The sequence below is a fragment of the Vulpes lagopus genome, chromosome 8 (genome assembly GCF_018345385.1).
Source record: "Vulpes lagopus strain Blue_001 chromosome 8, ASM1834538v1, whole genome shotgun sequence".
Taxonomy (NCBI): Eukaryota; Metazoa; Chordata; class Mammalia; order Carnivora; family Canidae; genus Vulpes; species Vulpes lagopus.
The window spans coordinates 66,853,439-66,875,345 of NC_054831.1; the positions used below are offsets into that span (position 1 = coordinate 66,853,439).

Consider the following 21,907-nt stretch of genomic DNA (forward strand, 5'->3'; position numbering starts at 1 on the left):
CATTCACAAAATTTTTAGTGAATTTTTTCTATGTCTCATGCCCTGTTATAGAATGAATACCTAAATGAAAATGTTAATGCCAGAGTGATTGAATATGAAGATAACCGGCCCCTCCTAGATCTGTTCCTCCAGAAACCAATGGGTCTGCTATCCCTACTGGATGAAGAAAGCCGATTTCCCAAGGCTACTGACCAGACTCTTATAGGTGAGTTTTATTTTTTATTTTTATTTTTTTAATTTTTTATTTTTTTGTAGGTGAGTTTTAAATCAGTATGTCTGCGTAGTTTTGTGCTACCTTCATGTAATGCTCTGAATGACTTAAAAAGAATTTTTTTTTTATTATCTGGGAGAAAACAGCTATCACAAAGCCTGCATATGTAACTTTAAAGAAGAGGCTTTGGGTCTAATATCTGGACTAGCAAATGTTTATAATAGGATGAAGTATTTAGTGATGAATTAAACAAGTTTGGATATTGGACTTTTCCTTACATTATGGTAGAGGCTCATTCATAGGATCTTATAAGTAACCTTAGAAATTATCCAGAACTACCCCACCCCTAAAAAAAGTGATTACCCAGCCCCAAATTAGAAATTGGAGGGCAGGGCAAAAGGCCAGCTCTAGAATTTGAAAAGAGATAGCTAATGGGGAGGAAATAAATTCATCTAGTCACTTGTCTAATAGAGGCAAATAGCCTCCAATACCTTAATAGTCTTTAAATTACAGTACATTAATAAATATTCACAATACTCTTGAGTCATCAAAGAAAGCATAAACATATTCATTTTTTTTTTCTATTTGAGAAGGCAAAGATACATATGCTGCATTTAAAAGATTATCATTGAGGGATGCCTAGGTGGCTCAGCAGCTGAGTGTCTGCCTTTGACTCAGGGTGTGATCCCGGGATCCAAGATCAATTCCTGCATTGGGCTCCTTGCAGGGAGCCTGTTTCTCTTTCTGCCTATGTCTCTGCCTCTTTCTCTGTGTCTTTCATGAATAAATAAATAAAATATTTTTAAAAATTAAAATTAAATAAAAGATTATCATCTAAAATAGTTAAAAATGTCTTATTCCTTAAAGAATAAAACTTTAGCTTGTTCAGGTAAAAAAAATAAAAACAAAAAACCCATTTTTTTTAATGTAGAAATACCATATTCTGTGATGGTAAGAGACATTGATTATGTATAATAAATATTTGCAGAAAATTTGGATTCACATTTTCTCTCATTTACTTTGGGTGATGGAGTCTGTTTCTTACCATTAAGTCTGTGATGTTGCTTCCTGCTGACTCACTCACTGGCTTATTCTCTCTTCTAATTGGATAACACTAATAAAAAACAAAATAAGCCCAAAGTTCTTGGGAAAATTGTCACATAGCAATCACTTGATTTTGAAGTTAAATGTCCCTTCAAGGACATGGAGGAAAAAGTACTCTGAAAGTTATAGGACTGTAACTGCCTTAGTGACCCTCCATTCTTCCTATGTAATCACTAATAACTTAGTGCTCCTCTGATAGAAAGGAGAACCAGAATACCAGATTTCTAGGCTCATGGCTCCATATCAGACTGGGTTTCACAAGTCTCTCTGATCAGTTAATCTCAGGTAGTTTCCTGACTCAGTAACAGCGGTTCACAAAATGTGGTCCCGAGACCAGAAACAGCCATTACCTGAGAATGTGCTAGAAATGTGACTTCTCGAATTCCCCCAGTGCCCAGACCTACTAAGGCAGAAGCTCTGTGTTAAAATAGGCCCTCTAGGGGGTTCTGTTGCTTGAGGTTAAGAACTGCTACTCTAGGAAAACCTGAGTAGCTCCGTGGTTGAGCATCTGCCTTCAGCTTACGTCATGATCCCAGGGTCCTGGGATCGAGTTCTGCTTTGGGCTCCCTGCAGGCAGCCTGCTTCTCCCTCTGCCTGTGTCTCTGCCTCTCTCTGTCTCTCATGAATAAATAAATAAGATCTTTTAAAAAAAAAAAAAAAGAACTGCTCCAAATCATAATGGAATGGTTAAATTGATAATCTTTAGTTTTGTCTCACCATTTATGTTCCAAATCTGCATTTATTAGCTATGTAAAATTGTTTTTTCACTGCACATTGTCCATTTTATGGTGAAAGAGATGATTCTGTCAATCAGTACCTTCTGAGGATCTCCTACATGGCTGATATTGGAGTTCAATTTTTTTTCTGTAGAAAAATTTGAAGGTAACCTGAAATCACAGTACTTCTGGAGACCCAAAAGAATGGAACTAAGTTTTGGGATTCACCATTATGCAGGAAAGGTAAGGACTTTGAAGAATTATGACTGAGTTTCTCTTAGTCTTTCCTCAAATAATAATGGTAAACATGAAAATTATGGCCCAAAATATTTAGATGGTTATAATGAGATAGCCATCTGTGTCTGTCCCAATCTGGCCCTGACTCTGTTCTCCAGCTTCCTGTATTCTCTCTGACCCAGTGCCATCCACTCCCACTCCAGGGCATCTACCTCTAGCACCTATCTTGAAAAGGTTAAAAAAAAAATCGTCCTCCTATTTTGACAAACACAATGATACAGCTTTTCTAGAGGAATTTTTGTTAAGAGCCTAAGGAAAAACAAAGAAAAGAAAGAGACAAGCCTCAAGCATCTGTCTTTCTGATCCTAAGATCTGGCTTTGGGTGAGATTGGCTGGCAATAGGAACCTACTTTTTCCTTCTTTTAGTGATAGCTAGGAACCTTTTATATAAACTGCCTTTTTCAGACTAGAGTTTCTTCTCTCTCTACGGCAGCATTTGTGTCTCCTCCCATCCAACAGAAGAAAGTGACAGATTAGGGGTGTGGTTGTATAATGGAGCTAGCCTAGGTGTGGTTGACTAATGGACTATTCAGCAGTTGGATGCCTTGATAGATGCATATTCCCAAACCGGAGCAAACCTCAGATATGTTGTCCTAAACCCAGAGGATGCTCTGTTTCCCATCTGCACAGACTAACAAGTCATTCCTTCACCATGATGTAAATATTGGAGGACCAAGAAGATGTAAAATCAAGAAAGTGCAGAGACTGAGAAATACATGAACAGAATAAAATAACACAGAACCTGGAAGATTTAGGTCTACTAGGACTTCAATATTCCACAGACTTTGTCACTAAAAAAAAAAAAAAATCTAATTTGAATATTATTGTTATAGCCTCTCCCATAATGTTAAGCATATGATTTTTTCAAATAAGCCTTTTTAAAAACATCCATTAAGAATTTCCTATGATCATTTTATACAGTTGTTTTTAACAGCTATATTAGTCTGCTTGGGCTGCCATAAGAAAATACCACAGGATGGATGGCTTAAATAAAGCACAGACATTTATTTACTGGAGGCTAGAAGTATAAGATTAGGGTGCCTGCAAGGTCACTGTCTGGTGAGACCTCTCTCCCTGGCTTACAGATGGATGCATTCTTGTACTGTTCTCATGTGTCCTTTTCTCTAGGTACATAAGGTGGGGAAAGAGATCTCTGGTGTGCCTTTCTCTTGTTACAAGGATGCCAGTCCTATGGGATTTGGGTCCCACCCTTAGGACCACATTTAACCTTAATTACCTCCTTGAAGATCCTATCCAAATACAGTCACATTTAGGGTCAGGAATTCAACATATTAATTTTGGAGAGACACAATTCGGTCCATCCTTAACAACAACCATATTATATTAGATCATCCTATAGAAATCTTTGGGTTACAATTAATCTTTAGAAAGCCTTAAAGTTATTTAGAAGTGCCAGAAACATGAATACTCTAAGTACCCATAGTGTACTTAGACCGTACTACTACTGGGGATCCCTGGGTGGCTCAGAGGTTTGGTGCCTGCCTTCAGCCCAGGGCGTGATCCTGGAGGCCCAGGATCAAGTCCTACATCGGGCTCCCTGCGTGGGGCCTGCTTCTCCCTTTGCCTGTGTCTCTGACTCTCTCTCTCTCCTTGTGTCTCTCATGAATAAATAAATAAATAAAATCTTAAAAAAAAAAAAAAAAGACCATACTACTACTGAGACAAAAAGTCTATAATGGCCAATTCACTTTGTGTGAATCAATTATCACAGAAATGAGAATGCCTTGGTGGCCTTAGGGTGCTTTCTTTATGCCACCTTTGACCCTCCAAGCATAGAAAGGAAACATACCAAACTTCATAATAAATAAGAGGAATCAAACCTCTTTTATGATTTCAAACCAAATAAAATCAGCAAGACAAATTTTTCTCTGACAAAAAATATTGCAAACCTGGAGAAATTTGCTCTTCCAACCAAGTTGTTAGGGACTGCCTTTATAAACTTTTGTATACCTCTCATTCAGCACAGAAGTTTTCATTAAATACCTATTGATGATTCTGCTACTGCTGCTACTGATGGTGATGATGACAATGGGGATGACATTGATCGTGATACTGAAACATACTTTATCAACAGGTCCTCTATAACGCAACTGGATTCTTAGCTAAAAATAGAGACACTCTTCCAACTGATATTGTGCTGCTTTTGAGGTCATCAGAAAACAGTGTAATTCGGCAACTAGTCAGTCTCCCTCTGACAAAAACAGGTAAGCTAAGGCAATATCCTTTAATCGAGAAATCTCCTCAGGTCCAATTCAGTAGTTTCTGATTGTGGTTTTCATGAGTATAATCCTCATTTTTTTTTATATTGGCTTGTTTTCAGCTCACTAAATATGCATTTTTAATACATTCTGCCCAAATTGTCTGCAGAACATGTAAAAATGAATATAAACAAACTAGGTTTTCATTAAAGAAGTGTTCGAAGAACTAGCCAGAAAATATGGTGATAATTTAGGTACTCACCAGAAGAATATGCTTAGATCTGACAAGTTCAGAATGACCTCTGTTTCGGGACTGGGCAGCTTTTGGGTGGTACTTTAAGGTTCTATAGGTTTAGTGAGCTCTGCCTTATTGATTGGAAACTTACATGTCTTTGGTCCAGCCAACCCTATACTTTTTTGCATTTGCTTTTAAGTAGAAAAATAATGTAGTTTGGGCTGTTTTTCTTTATTGGAGTTTGTTTTATTATTTTGCATTTCTTTTTTACAGTTTTATTGAGACATAACTAACATACAATAAATAGCACATGTTTAGATAGTAAAACATGATGAGTTTTTGACATGCATAAAGATCTGTAAAACTATTACCACATTCAGTGGTGAGTATACTCATCACTTCCAGATGATATTTCCTCATGACTTTAATCTTTCCCACCATTCCTTCCAACCCCCCTCCAGTTGTTCTAGGTCCATTTGTTGAAAGGATTGTTCTTTTCCCTATTGTATTACCTGGGCATCCTGTTGAAAAATCAGGACTTTTGTATTGTGTGTACTGATATTTGTCTATCTTTTCACCAGTACTATACTTCTTGATTACTATAGCTTTATTTTTTTTAAAAAAATTGAAATCAAGAATTATAAGCTATACAACTTTGTTCTTTTTCAGAGTTGTTGAGGCAATTATAATTCCTTTGCTTTTCCATATAAATTTTAGAATAAGCTTGTTAATTTCTACCAAAAATCCTGTTGAGACTTTGACTGGGATACACTGAACCTATAGGTTAATTTTGGAAGAATTGATATCTTCACAATATTGAGTCTTCCTGTCAGGGAGCCCAATAATAGCTCTCCATTTATTTAAGTCTTCCTTAATTTCTCTCAGCAATATTTTGTAGTTTTCAGTGTGTGAGTCTTCTATATCTTTAGTTAAATTATCTGCTAGTATATCACATTTTATGCTATAATAAATGGTAATTTTAATTAAAACTCTATTTGTTGCTAGGATATAGAAATCCAGTTGGTTTTTTGTGGATTGATCTTTTGCCCTGCAGTGTTGCTAAGCTCATTTATTAGACTAGCTTTTTTTTTTTTTTTATAAATTCCATAGGATTTTCTATACAGATGATCATGTCATCTGTGAAAAAAGAGTTTGCCCTTTCTTCTCTATTCTACTTTTTATGTCTTCGTCTTGCCTGGTTGCACTGGCCAGAATCACCAATGCAATATTGAATACAAGTGGTAAGAATGAACATTCTTGCTTTATTCCTGATCTTGGAGAGAAAGTATTCAGTTTTTCCCCAGTAAAAATGATATTACCTATAGGTTTTTCATCGATGTCCTTTCTCAGGAGGAGGAAGTTCTTTTTATTCCTAGTTTTCTGGGTATTTATCAGATATGCATATTTGAATTTTGTCAGATGCTTTTTCTACATCTATTGAGATAATCATTCATTTATTTTTTTAATCTGTAAATATGAGTTACACTGATTGATTTTTGAATGTTATGCCAACTTCTTATTCCTGGGGAAAACCTGACACGGTCATGATGCATTGGAGTTTTATGTATTGCTAGATTAAATTTGCTAACATTTTGTTAAGAATTTTTGCATTTATGTCCATGAGGGTATTGGGCTATAGTTTTCTTATAATTTTTTTCTAATTTTGGGATCAGAGTAATACTGGCCTGATAAAATGATTTGAAAAGTATTGCTTCCTCAATTTTCGGGAAAAGTGGAGTATTATTTCTTTCTAAATTCCTTTGTAGAATTCACCAGTGAAGCCATCTGGAACAGAAAGGTTTTTTTTTTTTTTTTTTGTGAAAAGGTTTTGAACTACAAATTCAATCGATTTCTTTAACAAATAGAAGGATATTTAAATTATCTAATTTTTTGAATGAGCTTTAGTAGGTTGTATCTTTTAAGAAATTTGTTTGTTTCACCTATGTAGTGAGATTTATTAACAAAAAGTTGATTACAGTATTCCCTTATTATCCTTTAATATCTATAGATCTTGAAGTTTTATCAGCTCTCTCATTCCTGATCAAGTTTTATCAGCTCTCTCATTCCTGATCTGAATCTTTTGTGTCCTCTTTCACTTTATTCTTGATTGATTTTCTTTCTAGAGGTTTGTCAATATTATTGATCTTCTCAAAGAACCAGCACATAGTTTGTAGTTTAACTGATTTTCTCCGTTGGTTTTGCTATTTTGATTTTTTTTCCTTTTTTTTCCCTTTCATTTCCCTCCCTTTCCTTTCCTTTTCTTTTCCTTCTTTCTTTCTTTTTGGATTTTTCATTTTTGTTTCCTTTCTTCTGTTTACTTTGGGTTTTATTTTGTCTTCATTTTCTAATTTCTAAGGTGAGACCTTAGGTACTTGGTGTAGGAAAACATTTCTTTTCTAATATAAGTACTTATATGGATTATTTATAAGTATTATATTTTAATTCTAGAAATATTGGGATTTTCCATATCTTTGTGTTGTGGCCTTTAATTCCATAGTGTTCAGAAAGCATATTTTGTATGATTTAATCAATTTAAATTTACTGAGACATGTTTTATGGCCCAGAATATGGTATATCTTGTTTGATGTTTAATTTACACTTAAAAATAATGTGTAAAAAAAAATAATGTGTATTCCACTGTGTTGGGTGGAGAGTGATATAAATGTCAATTGAGTCAACATGGTTGATAGTATTGATCAAATCTTCTATATCCTTACTGGTTTTTTCTCTCCTGGTTCTTACTGAGAGAGAAATTTTGAAATATCTGATTATAATTGTCAATTTACCTGTTTTGTCTTTCATTTCTATAATTTTTTACTTCATGTATTTTTAAGATCTATTGGACACATAAACATATAGAATGATTATATCTTCTTGATGACTAGACCCCTTTATTATTATTAAATGATGCTTTTTATCCTTGGTAATATTCTTTGCTCTGAAACCTACTTTGCCTGATAATATAAAGACTCCCAACTTTCTTATGCTTAGTGGTTAGTAATATATCATTTTTAATACTTTCAACTTATTTTTATGTTTGTATTTAAAGTGGGGTTTTTTTGTAGATAGCATGTAGTGGGCTTGCTTTTCTAAATTCTGAACCATTTATATTTAATATGATTATTGATATGGTTGAGTTTGACTGACTCGACTATTTGATGTCTTTTATCTTGGTTACATCTGTTATTTTCCCTAGTCTTCACATGGGTTCCCCTCATTTCAGCATAAAACCTCTTTAGACAGGGGATCCCTTGGTGTATCAGCAGTTTAGTTCCTGCCTTTGGCCCAGGGCGCGATCCTGGAGTCCCGGGATTGAGTCCCACGTCGGGCTCCCGGCATGGAGACTGCTTCTCCCTCCTCCTGTGTCTCTGCCTCTCTCTCTCTCTCTCTCTCTCTCTCTCTCTCTTTCTCTCTCTCTATCATAAATAAATAAATCTTAAAAAAAAAAAAACCTCTAGACAGAAAGCTGGAGTAATCATAGGGCTCACCTCATTTGTTTCCCTTCATTTAGGGATCAGTGCCCTGTACTGCTTGATGCACAGCGTATAAAAACTGTTATATCTAGACAAATACTGATTAATTCTTCATAATAAGGTACTTAGGGCAAATACATAGAGACAGAAACAGAATGTGGTTGCCAGGGGCTGGTGGTGGGAGGAATGGAGAGCTAGTATTTAATGGATATGAAGTTTTAGTTTTACAAGATGAAAAAAGTTATGGACATGGATGGTAGTGATGATTGCATTACATCATGAATGTTTTTAATGCTAATGACCTGTGCATCTAATCTCATGTTTCTACCCAGTTGAGCATCTGCCCTTGGCTTATAAAAATATGCAACCAGGCTCTCAACACTATGTTCTGTTTCCTATCAGCACCATGTCTCACTGGCCAGGGAGAAGAGAACTTCACAATCAAAGATGTGATAGTGACTCTGAATCTCAAAGATATCAGAGGCATTTGGGTTCTGTATTCACCTAGATAATGCAAACATAATAATGATGATGACAGCAATAATAATATAGAAATATGTTTAGAAATTGCAAAAAAGTACTGAGTACTTTTACTTACTCCTAATAGCAACACTCTGAGGAGGAATACTTTTACAGATGAGTCATTGAGTCTTGAAAATGTTTAGCAGCTTTCCCAGTGTTACCCCTATGGGAAGGCTTAGAAATAGGCTTGAAAGTTTGGGTTTTTCAATCCTGTATTATGCTGTCTCCAAGATTCTAAGATAACCATAGCCCTTTGCATGTATAACTTTAAATACGAAATACAGCTCAGCCATTATTAGGGGGAAATGTAGCACAGTTCCTTACAGCTCACATCTCTACCTTGGTTTATTACAGGTTTGTTTAGGTCAACTATAAAGGCAAAGTGGATATATTTTCTGAAATAAGATCTATGCTAATTTTAGTTCCTGTTTCTATGCATTGATGAATTTTTAAAAGGCTTTCATTTATTTTGTTGTTAAATAGTTGATTAATGTATAATTTTGTTACATTGAAATTATTAATCCCTCAGTAAATTTCCTCTAGCTGCTTAGTTTTTAGAGAAACTTAAATTTTTAGCTCTTATTTGGCTAATATTAAGTAATGGTATTTATTAAGTAATGGGTCTATTCTAATTAATGTGCTACTAGTCCTTTGTATATTTATTATGCTTCCAAGCAACCTCCAAGTCTATAGTAATTTTGGTAATTTTTCCTAAAACTTTCCCTTAAATAAAAAACAAAAAACAAATGGAAGTCCACAGCTGCCCCTCTGAAGTTTATGTTTACTCTCTCTGTCCACTCTGCTGTCTGCAGTAAGTTTCACATTTGAAGAGTGAACAGTCAGTGTGCAGCCTAGTGTAAAAGCACACACATCCATTGCAGCACTTTTCCTGGGAACAAGGGAAGGGGGAAGACAGCAGAGCAGAGGCACTGCCAGCCACAACCCAGGCCGGGTCCCGTGCACATCATTACCCCGAGCCAGCCTTTTGCCACCACAAAGAATGTGAAGGATTTGTCAAAACATGTAGCCTTAAAACAAACAAACAAACAAACAAAAAACCATGTAGCCATGAGGCGCCTAGGAGGCTCAGCTGGTTAAGTGCCCAACTCTTGATTTGGGCTTGGGTCACTTTTTCTCAGGGTTGTGAGATTGAGCCCTGCCTCAGGCTCCTTGCAGGGCATGAAGCCTGCTTAAGATTCTATCTCCCTCTCCCACTGCACCCAACCCTGGCATGCATGCACATGTTCTCGCTCTCTCTCTCTCACTCTAAAAAACAAACAAAAAGTATGTAGCCTTTACTTCTCACCTAAAAGAATGAGAGGGAAAATAAATAATCTTTCTGAAGTGATACCAAATTCTGGAGATATATTTAAACATTACTGTTGAGATGATGAACTCTTGGATTGTGGGTTGATTGTTTATCATGCTTGGTGAGGGGTGGAACAGGAGAGAAGGTGAAACTAACATTTCTGGGTGCCCACCATGCGCCAGACATAGTGTCACATGTCATCAAAATTCTGTAAGGCAGACAGCATTATCCCCTTGATGTGGTTTCAAAACGCAGCTCAGAGACTAAGTAAATGATCCATGGGCAACACAATTTAAGTACCACAGCTGGTATTCAAATCCAGGTCTGTCTGGCTTCTGCGGCCATAATTTTTCACTACACTAGAATATTTTTATACCTTAGTTGTGTGCATTTAAGTAGCCCTAGCGGGATCCCTGGGTAACTCAGCGGTTTAGCGCCTGCCTTTGGCCCAGTGTGTGATCCTGGAGACCCAGGATCGAGTCCATATCAGGCTCCCAGCATGGAGCCTGCTTCCCCCTTTGCCTGTGTCTCTGCCTCTGTGTGTGTGTGTGTGTGTGTGTGTGTGTGTGTGTGTGTGTCTTTCGTGAATGAATAAATAAATAAAATCTTTAAAAAAAGAATAAGTAACCCTAGTACCAGGCACACTTATTTCTGAATATTAGATTGAACACATCCATTGCTCTCAACCATTCTTGGTTTTCTTATAACCACTTCATATGAATTAATAATCCCTATGATTTTTAAGGCATTGTAAAGCTTACCTTTGCATTAAAGAAAATCTCAGATGTCATTTAACACATACACACATGAAACAAATTGTTCCATTTATCAGAATCACGCCATATCTTGTGGCAATTAAAGAAAACCTAACACTTACCTGTACTTTTTCTAATCTCCAAGCTGGATTTTTTTTTCTGAAATTAAAATTTGTTACAAATTTTTATGTAATATTATTTTATCCCTAAATTTCTCATACATACTAAACCAAGGATGAATACTGTGGGATCAATAATTTTTTTTAATACTTAAGTAAATGAAGAAAGTCTTCTAGTCATTAAGGATTCTAAAATGTATATTAATTTCATCCCCATTCCTACAGGTAACCTGCCACATTCTAAAACTAAAAATATAATAAATTATCAAATGAGGATTTCAGAAAAATCAATCAACTTGACAAAGGTAAGAAAATGCATTTTGCATGACAGTGAATCTAAGAATCTAACCTTTACAATGGCAGTGTTGACTGTGCTCTTAAAAGTAAACCACATTTTAGGTTTTCTTTCTTTGATCTTTATTTTCTGCTTAACTAGTTATGTTCATATTACTGCTAGCCACTAAAGTAATCAGGCATTTATGATACATTCCTAACTCTTCCTTTTTAGCTCATTTTAATGTTGCACTAAAACCAACTAAAAATATATTAGCTAAGTTCTGAGATATTCACATTCCTTAAAAGACCAATGAAAATTCCAATGAGGCTGACAAAACAATTATCCTAAGTAAAAATTTTAACATTTTGTTATTTTATGTATTTGAATGTATAGACCATGATAACTTGAAGGAAATTCTATGTGCTCCTTGGAGATCATAAAGTAGAGTAGATACTGAAGCATCACTGTCTTTCTTGGTCTTTATAGGATGAAACTGGAGAAGCCACACATCGTGCCATAGAGACAACCAACATGAAGACACAAACAGTTGCATCATATTTTAGAGTAAGATATTAAATTATGATGTGTTATGCTTAGGAATCTCATTATTTCTTTAATTTTAGAGTTGGGGAGGGGAAGAGCAAGATGAAAAGAGAGAAGGACTCCTGGGTGGCTTAGTTGAGCATCTGCCCTTGGCTCAGGTCATGATCCAGGGTCCTGGGATTGAGTTCTGTTACAGGCTCCCCATAGGGAGCCTGCTTCTCCCTCTGTCTATGTCTCTGCCTCTCTCTCTGTATCTCTCATGAATAAACAAATAAAATCTTAAAAAAAAAAAAAAAAAGATGAAGAGAGAGAATCCTCAGCAGACTCCATGCCAGCACAGAGCCTGACTTAGGGGTCAATCTCACAACCCATGAGATCATAACCTGGGCCAAAATCAAGTCAGAGGCTTACCTGACTGAGCCACCCAGGCACCCCAGGAAGGTTATTAATTTTGAGAGTACAGATCAAAAGCTAGTAATAAATATCAGAGTACTATTAGCAAAAGTTAATTCTTATCATATTCCATTTATTATTTGTTAAATACAGACTATAGTAGAGAGTACTGCCAAAAACCTAAGGATTGGTTTGCTTTGATATTTTACCTATAAAATTATTGCATACTAAGTCAGTCTTAAGGAAGTTTACACCTTGGTTAAAATTTGTCCAAAGAACCAAACGCATTTCCACTGGAACAAAACCTGACAGGGTTTTTAATTCAGTGCTGTGATAACTACCTATCACTTCTCCATCCCACTCCTAAATAATCTTAGGGTGGACAGATGGGCTAAATCTGAGCATCCACGTCTATTCCATATCCCCCTGCACATAGACAAGATGAAAACCTCAAGAGAAAAATAGAACTGGTATAAGCATGAGGCAAGAAGAACGGATGCCAGGGAAATATAGTAACATACCAAGAAAGTCAATCACTGTGTCCTTAGCATGGGGTCAGGTGACCTTTCTTACTTTTCTTCTTTGGACAATATGGGAGAAAAGGCAGAAAGGAAGTACTTTATTTCCTCTTTGCTCTGAAGAACTCTAGATAACCCTGCCTTTGTTATTGGTGTCTGTTCTTATTTATCTCTTCTGATAAAATCATATGGAGGTGCCTGGGTGCTCAGTCAGTTAAGCATCTGCCTTTGGCTCAGGTCATGATCTCAGAGTCCTGAAATCAAGCCCCACATTGGACTTCCTGCTTGGCAGGGAGTCTGCTTCTCCCTCCTTCTCTCCCCTTCTCCACTACTCATGCTCTCCCTCACTCTCTCTCAAATGAGTAAATAAAATCTTTTTTTTAATTGAAATTTTTAAAATTTTAATTAAATAATATGAATCCAATGAATATAGAGAAAATACCAACTAAAAATTGCAAATTATTAATAGGATCATTTAAGGTGGGAAAAACGGAGGAAATTAGGCTAAATTTACTATATGTATTCAGTAAGTAAATCCAGTTTTCTAACAGAATCATGAAATACTTTTAAAAATAGCTGAATGGTTTTTTTTAATATTTTTCAAGTCCTAAGCTCATAGCAGACAGTGTGTGCTTAATCATCTTTGAGTAGCACCTAGTACATTAAGATATGCTTAGTATCTCTCACATTTGCTGCTGATACATTCACCTTACACCAGGACCACAGCAGAGCTGAATTACCAAGCATATTTGCAGATGGATTATTTTCCTTTTTTTTAAGTGAGTTATCCAAGACCATCATCAGTCCACTGTTGTTGACATCAAACACTGTGTGTATGTTTAAAACATTAGTTCATAAGATCGTTTTACTCCTCAGGCTGAAGTGAAAAATGATAGACGATCATTCCATAGAGTATATAATGTTTTTTTAAAAGTTATTTTTCATTCTGCAGACAGTGAACGTAGTGTAACACCATGCCTTGGTCCCTAGGAAAAACCAGTGCCTAAATTGTAGCATGCTCCTGCTCAGAATGCCAACAGCAAGTGAATCACTTCTGTTAATTCCAGTACCTGGCAGGTGCTTGCATGGCTACAGAAGGAATGATGGCTCACAGATAAGTGTAATGAAAAGGGACCCCAAAGTGGCAAGGATCAGAAGATCACATCTGAGTTTCAGTGCCTAAGAAGCAGTCATGCAAATCCAGGGCTTTATCATTTTTGTAATCATTTTGTATTTGGCTTGCTCTGGATTTGTAAACATAGGCTTCTATATTTCCAACACTAAAAGAAATCCAGCTGACACCAGCTGTCTATGTTTCTACATTTGTTACCTTGCCAGTAAATTGCAGCGCTGGTCTTTAACATCCTCATTTTCTGAGATTCCACTTTTAGTTGAGCTGTGAACGTCCTAATATGTTATACTTAGCTATCCCGTAGTTGGCTACTGTTTTAATGAGCTGTTGCTGAACACACAGTTTTCATATCTATGTGACTTTGAAAATTCTAAAATAAAATAAAATTCAAATAAAAATTTGAAATTCTAAAATAAATAGCACAATTATCAAACTCGAGTAGATTAGAGTACTTAAATGAATTTGCTTATTTTTGTAACTCCTATATCCTATTTGTGACACTGCTTTAACTTCTCATTCCTTATTTTAAACCAGGAGATGATTCTGACAGGCATTGAAGATTTACTTTCATACTTTCTATAAAGAAAGAATTGAACAAGGAAATTAATAGTGTAAGCAAGAAATTAAATTGTATGCCTAAATATTACATATCAGCAAGCTTCTGTGAGAGGATATAATTACTTACAAATTATATGAAAAGTATTTTCATCTCTTAATTAAAGTTGCTTTAAGAATGTACAGGCAACTTTTTAATAGCTAAGTTCCAAGTTATTGCCTCTATATTTTTATGAGTAAATCTGTACTTTTAAAAATATGCTACAAATAAAATTTTCATTAATATGGGTTTTCCTCCATCGACTGAATTAATGTGAACACATGTAACATCCAATTTTCAGGGCTTTTTTTCTTAGAATTAAAAAAAAAGACAAGTTTCTGTATGCTACACTGCGAAATTTATTTTTGTTGCATATTATAGTATTCCCTAATGGATTTGTTATCCAAAATGGTGGTGGGCCAACCTCACTTTGTCCGTTGCATCAAACCAAATAATGAACGTCAGGCAAGAAAATATGACAAAGAGAAAGTTCTCCTACAGCTTCGCTACACAGGAATTCTGGAAACAGCAAGAATTCGAAGGCTGGGATACTCACATCGGATACTTTTCACCAACTTTATAAAGCGGTATGTGGACTTCTTTTCAAAGCTCCATGTAATATATAGTTTGTAGAGAAATTCATCAGAAGAATTCTAGGAAACAACATAGGAAAAAGAATCACTTAGGTGTTCTAGAAGGGAGGTATTTTGTTTCTGTAAATGGTTCTGCACTGAAAGAGAAAGTAACTAAGGCTGGAAGTTTCTGTTCTCATCTGGAAGATCCTGTGTGGTCGCATAGGATACATGTCATGGGCATATGATTGAAAAGCCTAAGCTTCTGTACGGAGTGGTTAGAGGGCCTGGGTTCTCATCCCAGCGCTCATGCTGTGTGACTTTTGGGTTGTACCAATGATTCTCAACAGAGGGAAATTCTCCCCCTGTTCAGAGAACATTTGTTAAGGTCTGGAAACCTTGTTGGTTGTCACAACTGGTGGGATCGGGGTTGCTGTTGGCATCTTGTGTATAGAGTTCTGGGATGCTGCTAAGCATCCTACAATGCCCAGGAAAGTCCCCCCTCCCCCAGCAAATAGTTATCCAACCTAAAATGTTAACAGTGCTGCTGAGATCGAGAAACCATGGCCTATACCAAACCTCATTTTCCCCTCATTTAATAAATCTGCCATGACTGCCTGGTGGAACTGCTCGCAGGATCAAATGAGACATTATCTCTAACAGTATTTAGAAGACAAAAAGAGACTCAATTTGGTAGAAGAGGTCCTTTTTTAGTATTTGAAATTAATGTAAAATGAATTAGGCTATATATTAAATATATTTTAAGTAATACATTTGTGGTGATATAGAGATTCAGTAACTTATGTATTTAATGCCCATGTTTCTGATATTTATCAATTCTGTGATTACTATTAGCTGTTAAACTTGGCTTGTTTTCCAAATATTACAATTTTCAGGAGAAACCTAGTACTTGAGGAATTCTCTATGTGTAACATTCTCTGGCCTTTTCCAGGAATTATGGTTAAGAACAAAGCAAAGTTTCTACTCCCTCCCTGCAAAAACAAAACAAAACATTGTCTTATCCTGTATCAAGCATTCTTTTACTTGGGGTAACCTACACCCTTCCTAAATAAAATGAAAATTCTAATTATTTTTGCAAATTTTCATATTTTCAGATATCTGTGGTAGTTTTTGTCTTTTCTCACCCCTTTGGACACCTGGCAAAGAAAAGAAAGGTATTTTTAAAAAACACAAAACAGGTTTAGAAGCATTCAGGTATTCAGTAAGTAATTACTACCTCGCTTGTTTTTTAAGAAATAACTTTTAAAAGCTAGGAAATAAGTAAATACCTCATCCTGATTTATAATTGAGAAAAAAGATAAGAAAGGCATTCATTTTCAGCACCTTAAGAGATGAGGAAAACCCTACCACTTCTTAATGATGACAGAGAACCTAAACATACTTGATACGAAGGAATTTCAGATTTAAAATTAAAATCAAAATGTGAACTAATTTCATATTTTTCATTTTTTAGAAGAGTTGATCTTTAACTTGCTTAAAACTTAGTATAAATAATATAAATATAATATTACTATAATTTCCATGGAATTTCAATGACCTTTTCTTTAGGCACAAGGTAATGTGCTGGGATACCTGGGTGGCTCAGTCAGTTAAGTGTCCAGTTCTTAATCTGGCTCAGGTATTGATCTCACAGTTTTGAGTTCAAGCCCCATGTTGGGCTCCACGCTGGGGGTATGCTAACCATTGCAGAGTACAACACATTTTAAAACTACCTTGGGGGCACCTGGGTGGCTGAGTGGTTGAATGACTGCTTTTGGCTCAGGTTGTGATCCTGGGGTCGTGGGATTAAGTCCTACATCAAGCTCCCCACAGGGAGCCTGCTTCTCCCCCTGCCTATATCTCTGCCTTTCTTTCTGTGTCTCTCATGAATAAATAAAATCTTCTTAAAAATTATGTAGAGAGAGCCTCAAATGCTGTATTAAACTTATAGTTTCAGTTATCCATGGTTTTACAATGTGGACAGTAAGGAGAACTAAACCTATTTTCTTGATGATATGGTAGTTGAAAGTTGCTTACTTAGAAGATCAGAAGTGAGAATAAATTCGTAAATGTATCTCAAAGTCCCATGCTATATAGAATATCAAATTACTATATGATAACCGAGGAGTAGAAAAAAAAGTTCAGTATACAGAGAACACATGAATGGCTGTTCTGAATACAAGAAGTTCCAGAAATAAAAGGCTAAACCTTTTCTCTGTCACTGATTTGAAAGCTGTCATCTAAATTGGCAAAGACCCTTAGGAGGCAGAACAATATCCAAAGGCCCTGTAGATGTGTAAATAGGAGTAAATAATTGTCTGTCCTTCCTTAGTCTTTGAGTAACCCTCTGTATGATGCAGAATTCATCAGACTCTTTGTCCATTCTGTTGTAGATAAACACTTCTGTTTTGTGACAAAGAAATAATCTTAAGGGAAGATACACAACATGAACTTGCACGGGATGTTTAGTGTAGATATTTCAAATGAACCCTTATACTAAGAAGCCACTGAAGTGAGCTCCGTTTTTCTATGAGGCACCTATACAATGGTTCAGCTACCAGAGCTCTAGTTCAACCAAAACTATTTTTTTTATTGGAGTTCAATTTGCCAACATATAGCATAACACCCAGTGCTCATCCCATCAAGTGCCCCACTCAGTGCCCATCACCCAGTCACCCCAAGCCCCCGCCCACCTCCCTTTCCACCACCCCTTGTTCGTTTCCCAGAGTTAGGAGTCTCTCATGTTCTGTCTCCCTCTCTGATATTTCCCACTCATTTTTTCTCCTTTCCCCTTTATTCCCTTTCACTAGTTTTTATTTTCCCCAAATGAATGAGACCATATAATCCAAAACTTTTTTAAAAGATTTTATTTATTTATTTATTTATGAAAGCCACAGAGAGAGGCAAAGACATAGGCAGAGGGAGAAGCAGGCCACTGCAGTGAGCCTGATGTGGGACTCGATCCTAGGACCCTGGGATCATGACCTGAGCCAAAGGCAGATGCTCAACCACTGAGCCACCCAGGTGCCCCTCAACCAAAACTTATTGAAGGCAGTAGTATAGTGAAGTACGTAAGTACACATGCTTTGAAGTCAGAAAACCCAAGTCTGAAGAGAAAGAAAAGGAAAGAAAATCCAAGTTCAAACCCCAGTTCTGTCACTATCTAAATGTGTGATCCTGTTCAAAGTTACTTTGAGTAACTGCTATAAGCTTCAAGCTTTGATCTTTCTCACTTGCAAATTGGGATAATGGTAATAGTATCCACTCTATATGTGATTATGAGCACTAAATGAAATAATATATATATGAATTTTATTAATAGAACCTAATGTCATCAATACATATTATTTATAATATTTTCATTATTATTCTTGCTTCCACTCCAAGCTCCCAATATTGCTTATTACCTATAGTACTGTGGTCTTGAATCCCACAACATAAACCATGAAGCTAGCCCATAAAAAACAAAGCAGAGCCAGTATGTTGGCTTTAAAACAAGTCCTTAAAACAAGAGATGCAACAAAGCAATAGTCTGGGGGCTTTCCTACATAAATTGCTTCTGATCTACTTCGATGTTTATTTTCACAGCAATTCCCAGAGGCAGGTCATTAGTCCTTCAGCAAATATTAAATTGAGTACCACTATGTTCTAGTCTTTGAAAAAAAGATTAACCCAAATCTTATCCCAAAGATTGAAGATCCAAAGATTAATAAAAGAACTTCTGACATTAAGAACTCACAGACTACTGGTGGGAACAGGGACCTAATTATGTACATTATCGTACAATGTAATGTAAATTCCAGGAACAAAGGTGCTCATCTGCTGTGTTCACTGCTATGTCCTCAGCACTTAGAAGGATGCCTAGCATATAGTAGGTACTCAGTAAATATTTATCAAGTGAATGAAAGAATAGTGGATACTTTAATAAAAGTATGCTCAGGACACTCAGAACATAACATGGAGATGGTGGAAATGAGGACAGAAGACTTCTTAGATTATAGTAGAAATTCAGATAAAGCAAAGAATGATTAAACTAATATATAAGTACATACCATAGATATCATAACTTAGAACATGAACATATATTGATTTTTCAACCTTTTGATATAGGCTCAATTTTTTTCTTTGAATAAAAGTCCACTAACCAGAGTTTACTGGATTTTTTACATAAGCTATCCATAATCCCTTATTTATGATTTCCAGTTACTGTTTCTTTTTTTTTTTTAAGATTTTATTTATTCATGAGAGATACAGAGAGAGAGAGAGGCAGAGACATAGACAGAGGGAGAAGCAGGCCCCATGCTGGGAGCCTGATGTGGGACTTGATCCTGGGACCGTGGGATCATGCCCTGAGTTGAAGGCAGATGCTCAACTGCTGAGCCACCCAGGCATCCCACCAGTTACTATTTCTTGAGATGAAGCAGGAAGTTAAAGATATTTGTAAAATAATCATAGGGCTGAATATTTCTTGCTTCTTAAGATTCTCCTCAACCCTTTGTAATGGCTTTGTCTACACTTAATTCCATAAGGTTTAAACCACTTCTTTAGGAAGTCTTACCAAAGAATTTAATGCAGTTTTGTGGCAACAACTCTCTGGCTTTCCTCACTCATAGTTCATTAGTTTACATAATATGTTTTTGAATCATGTCACCTCAAGTGCAGCTGGCATAAACAGGTTTGGCAGCAAACACAGCTCACCTGGCAGGAGCAGAAGCACACAGGCGCCCAAGTGAGAGCTATCACCCGTGAGCTCCAAGTATGCAGTGGACACCCACCACTGCATCTTAATGTCAATTAATCAATTAGTCTATTCATTAAAGATATGTTAAGAGAGTTTCTAGAATATTGAAAGAGTAAGTCTTCCTGAAAGGAACAAGCCATGAGGATGAAAGATGTGCAGAGAAAAACACATACAAAGGCATAGGGGCATGAGCAAACATGGCCTTTTGGCATAATTTTAAATAGCTTTTATTACCAGAGCTCAAGCTGTCCATAGAAACTAGCAAATGATGAGGCTGGAAAGGCAGGCAGCGATACAAAGGAGGAGGGAGCTTTCATGCCCATCTTCATATATGTCAACTAATTTTAAATGACTGCTTTTTGGCAGGTATGACCTTTGCATTTCCTACATTTCTGCTGCTCACCAACTTATATACGTCATGTGCCCAGCTTTTGAAAGCACTTCTTTTTGCCATCACAGCTTAGAGCTTGGGATATTCTTGGAGACTTTCAAGTAGGGAAAGGACATGATCAGATTTTCATTGTGTTAAGACAATTCAGACACAGCTAGGGGAGGAAAGGGAGGGAGAATGGACATAACCAGTTGGAAGGCAATTAGACAATGGAAGGGTGAGAAGGGGTGATGCAGTAGGTTCAAGGCAACGGCAGCAGGAAAAGAGAGAAAGAAATGAATTTCAGAGAGGTTTGTAAGCTTGTTGGATACACTGAGTGGAATAGGGAAGAATCTGGGATGACACACAGATTTCTAGCATTACCGTCTTTGAAAAAGGGGCGATAGCATTCACAGGGATAGGAAGTAGCAGAGGAGAGGGAAGGTAATGGCTTGCTGAGTTTGGAGTGCCTGTGGGATAACCAGGTGGGGTGCGGAGTGGGCAGTCAGGAGTGATATGTTTAGAGTCTGTGGAAAGAGAGCTGAAAATGAAGATTTAGGACTCATCCACTGGAGAATGGTTGGAACTCTATATGTAAATGAGACACCTGTGGAGAAAGCCTAGAAAGAAATGGAACAGTGGAGAACACTAAGATTTGAGTGGCAAGTCTAAATAGGAAGCATGTTGGGGAGATGGACAAGGAGAAGAAGCAGGGAAACAAGGTGGGATGCAAACATGGGGACACTCAAGCCAGAGAAAGAGGCAATCAGTATCCAGTGCTACAAAGGGAACACTTCAGATCAGATTGAAAGGCATCCCTTTAGATTTCATCACTGAAACTTCTCATGTGATTAAAGAAGAGTCCTTACTACTTACTGTGAAACTAAATCTGATTCCAGGAACTGCAGAGCGATGGGAAGTGAAAAAAACAAATGGAGACAGTGATTTTAAGCATTCTTTCAACTGATCTGCAAAGCTAGTGGCAGAGAATGGTTTCAGGTGAGACAGGTGTGGAGGGTTTGTCTTGTGCTAAATGGAAGGAGCCAGAAGAGAGAAAAGGGATTGAAACACATGGGAGAGAAGAGGGGGAGGAGATGGCATCTAGAACATAGGCAGATGGAGAATGGATGTCTCCTCCTCTGAAGAAGAGCAGAATCCAAAGTGGACAAGCCAATCCATAGCTGGGGACAGATCAGTAGAGCTTGTGTCTGGTGGCCTCTGCTAAAATCTCCCAGGAGCAGTGCAGAGAGTAGGAACTGGGAGAGAAAAGGGCAGCAGAGATTAAACAGTTGTGAAGATTGAGCAAGAAACATGGTCATGGACACCAAGTAGGATTCTGGGTGTTTCTGTGGGCCTGGCTGACTCAGGAAACAGGAGGGTTCCTGGGGAACACACTGCAAATGAACAGTGATTTTCTCTGGCAGGTTTCCAAAGCCTGACAGGAGGGCAGAGAACAATGACTGGGTGGCTCAGATTTGCCATGTTTGCAGAGCAAACAAATGAACAAGAGGGAGCCCACTAAGGGGTTGCTCACATGATGAACCAGGAGATCCTGCTAGATCTGCAAAGAAGTAAAACCAGGAGATGATTGGTAGGCTGAGAGGGCAGAGTAGCTCTTCAGTCATGGTATTTCCATGAGCAAGTTTAGTTCTCAAGGTGGCAGGCCTGTGGGTGAGGGCATGCTGATGGGCACCCCCTGAGGTTATTTGCACAAATAGCAAAAGCTATGGCCATCACATCTTTCTAGACCATTGGAGGCCAGGATTCTCCAAAGAGCCTAGCAGAAACTGGTTCATCTGCAAATTT

The 21,907-nt window shown here is 37.0% G+C and overlaps 1 protein-coding gene across 1 annotated transcript in view; it reads left to right on the forward strand.

Moving 5' to 3' along the window:
• Nucleotides 1-21,907, forward strand: part of MYO3A (myosin IIIA) — a 226,976-nt gene that overhangs the window by 157,390 nt on the left and 47,679 nt on the right. The window contains exons 19-24 of the mRNA XM_041767407.1: nucleotides 52-205; nucleotides 2,186-2,274; nucleotides 4,424-4,553; nucleotides 11,186-11,265; nucleotides 11,724-11,801; nucleotides 14,800-15,005. Of these exons, the coding sequence (XP_041623341.1) occupies nucleotides 52-205; nucleotides 2,186-2,274; nucleotides 4,424-4,553; nucleotides 11,186-11,265; nucleotides 11,724-11,801; nucleotides 14,800-15,005 (737 nt within the window). The remainder of the gene's footprint in view (nucleotides 1-51; nucleotides 206-2,185; nucleotides 2,275-4,423; nucleotides 4,554-11,185; nucleotides 11,266-11,723; nucleotides 11,802-14,799; nucleotides 15,006-21,907) is intronic.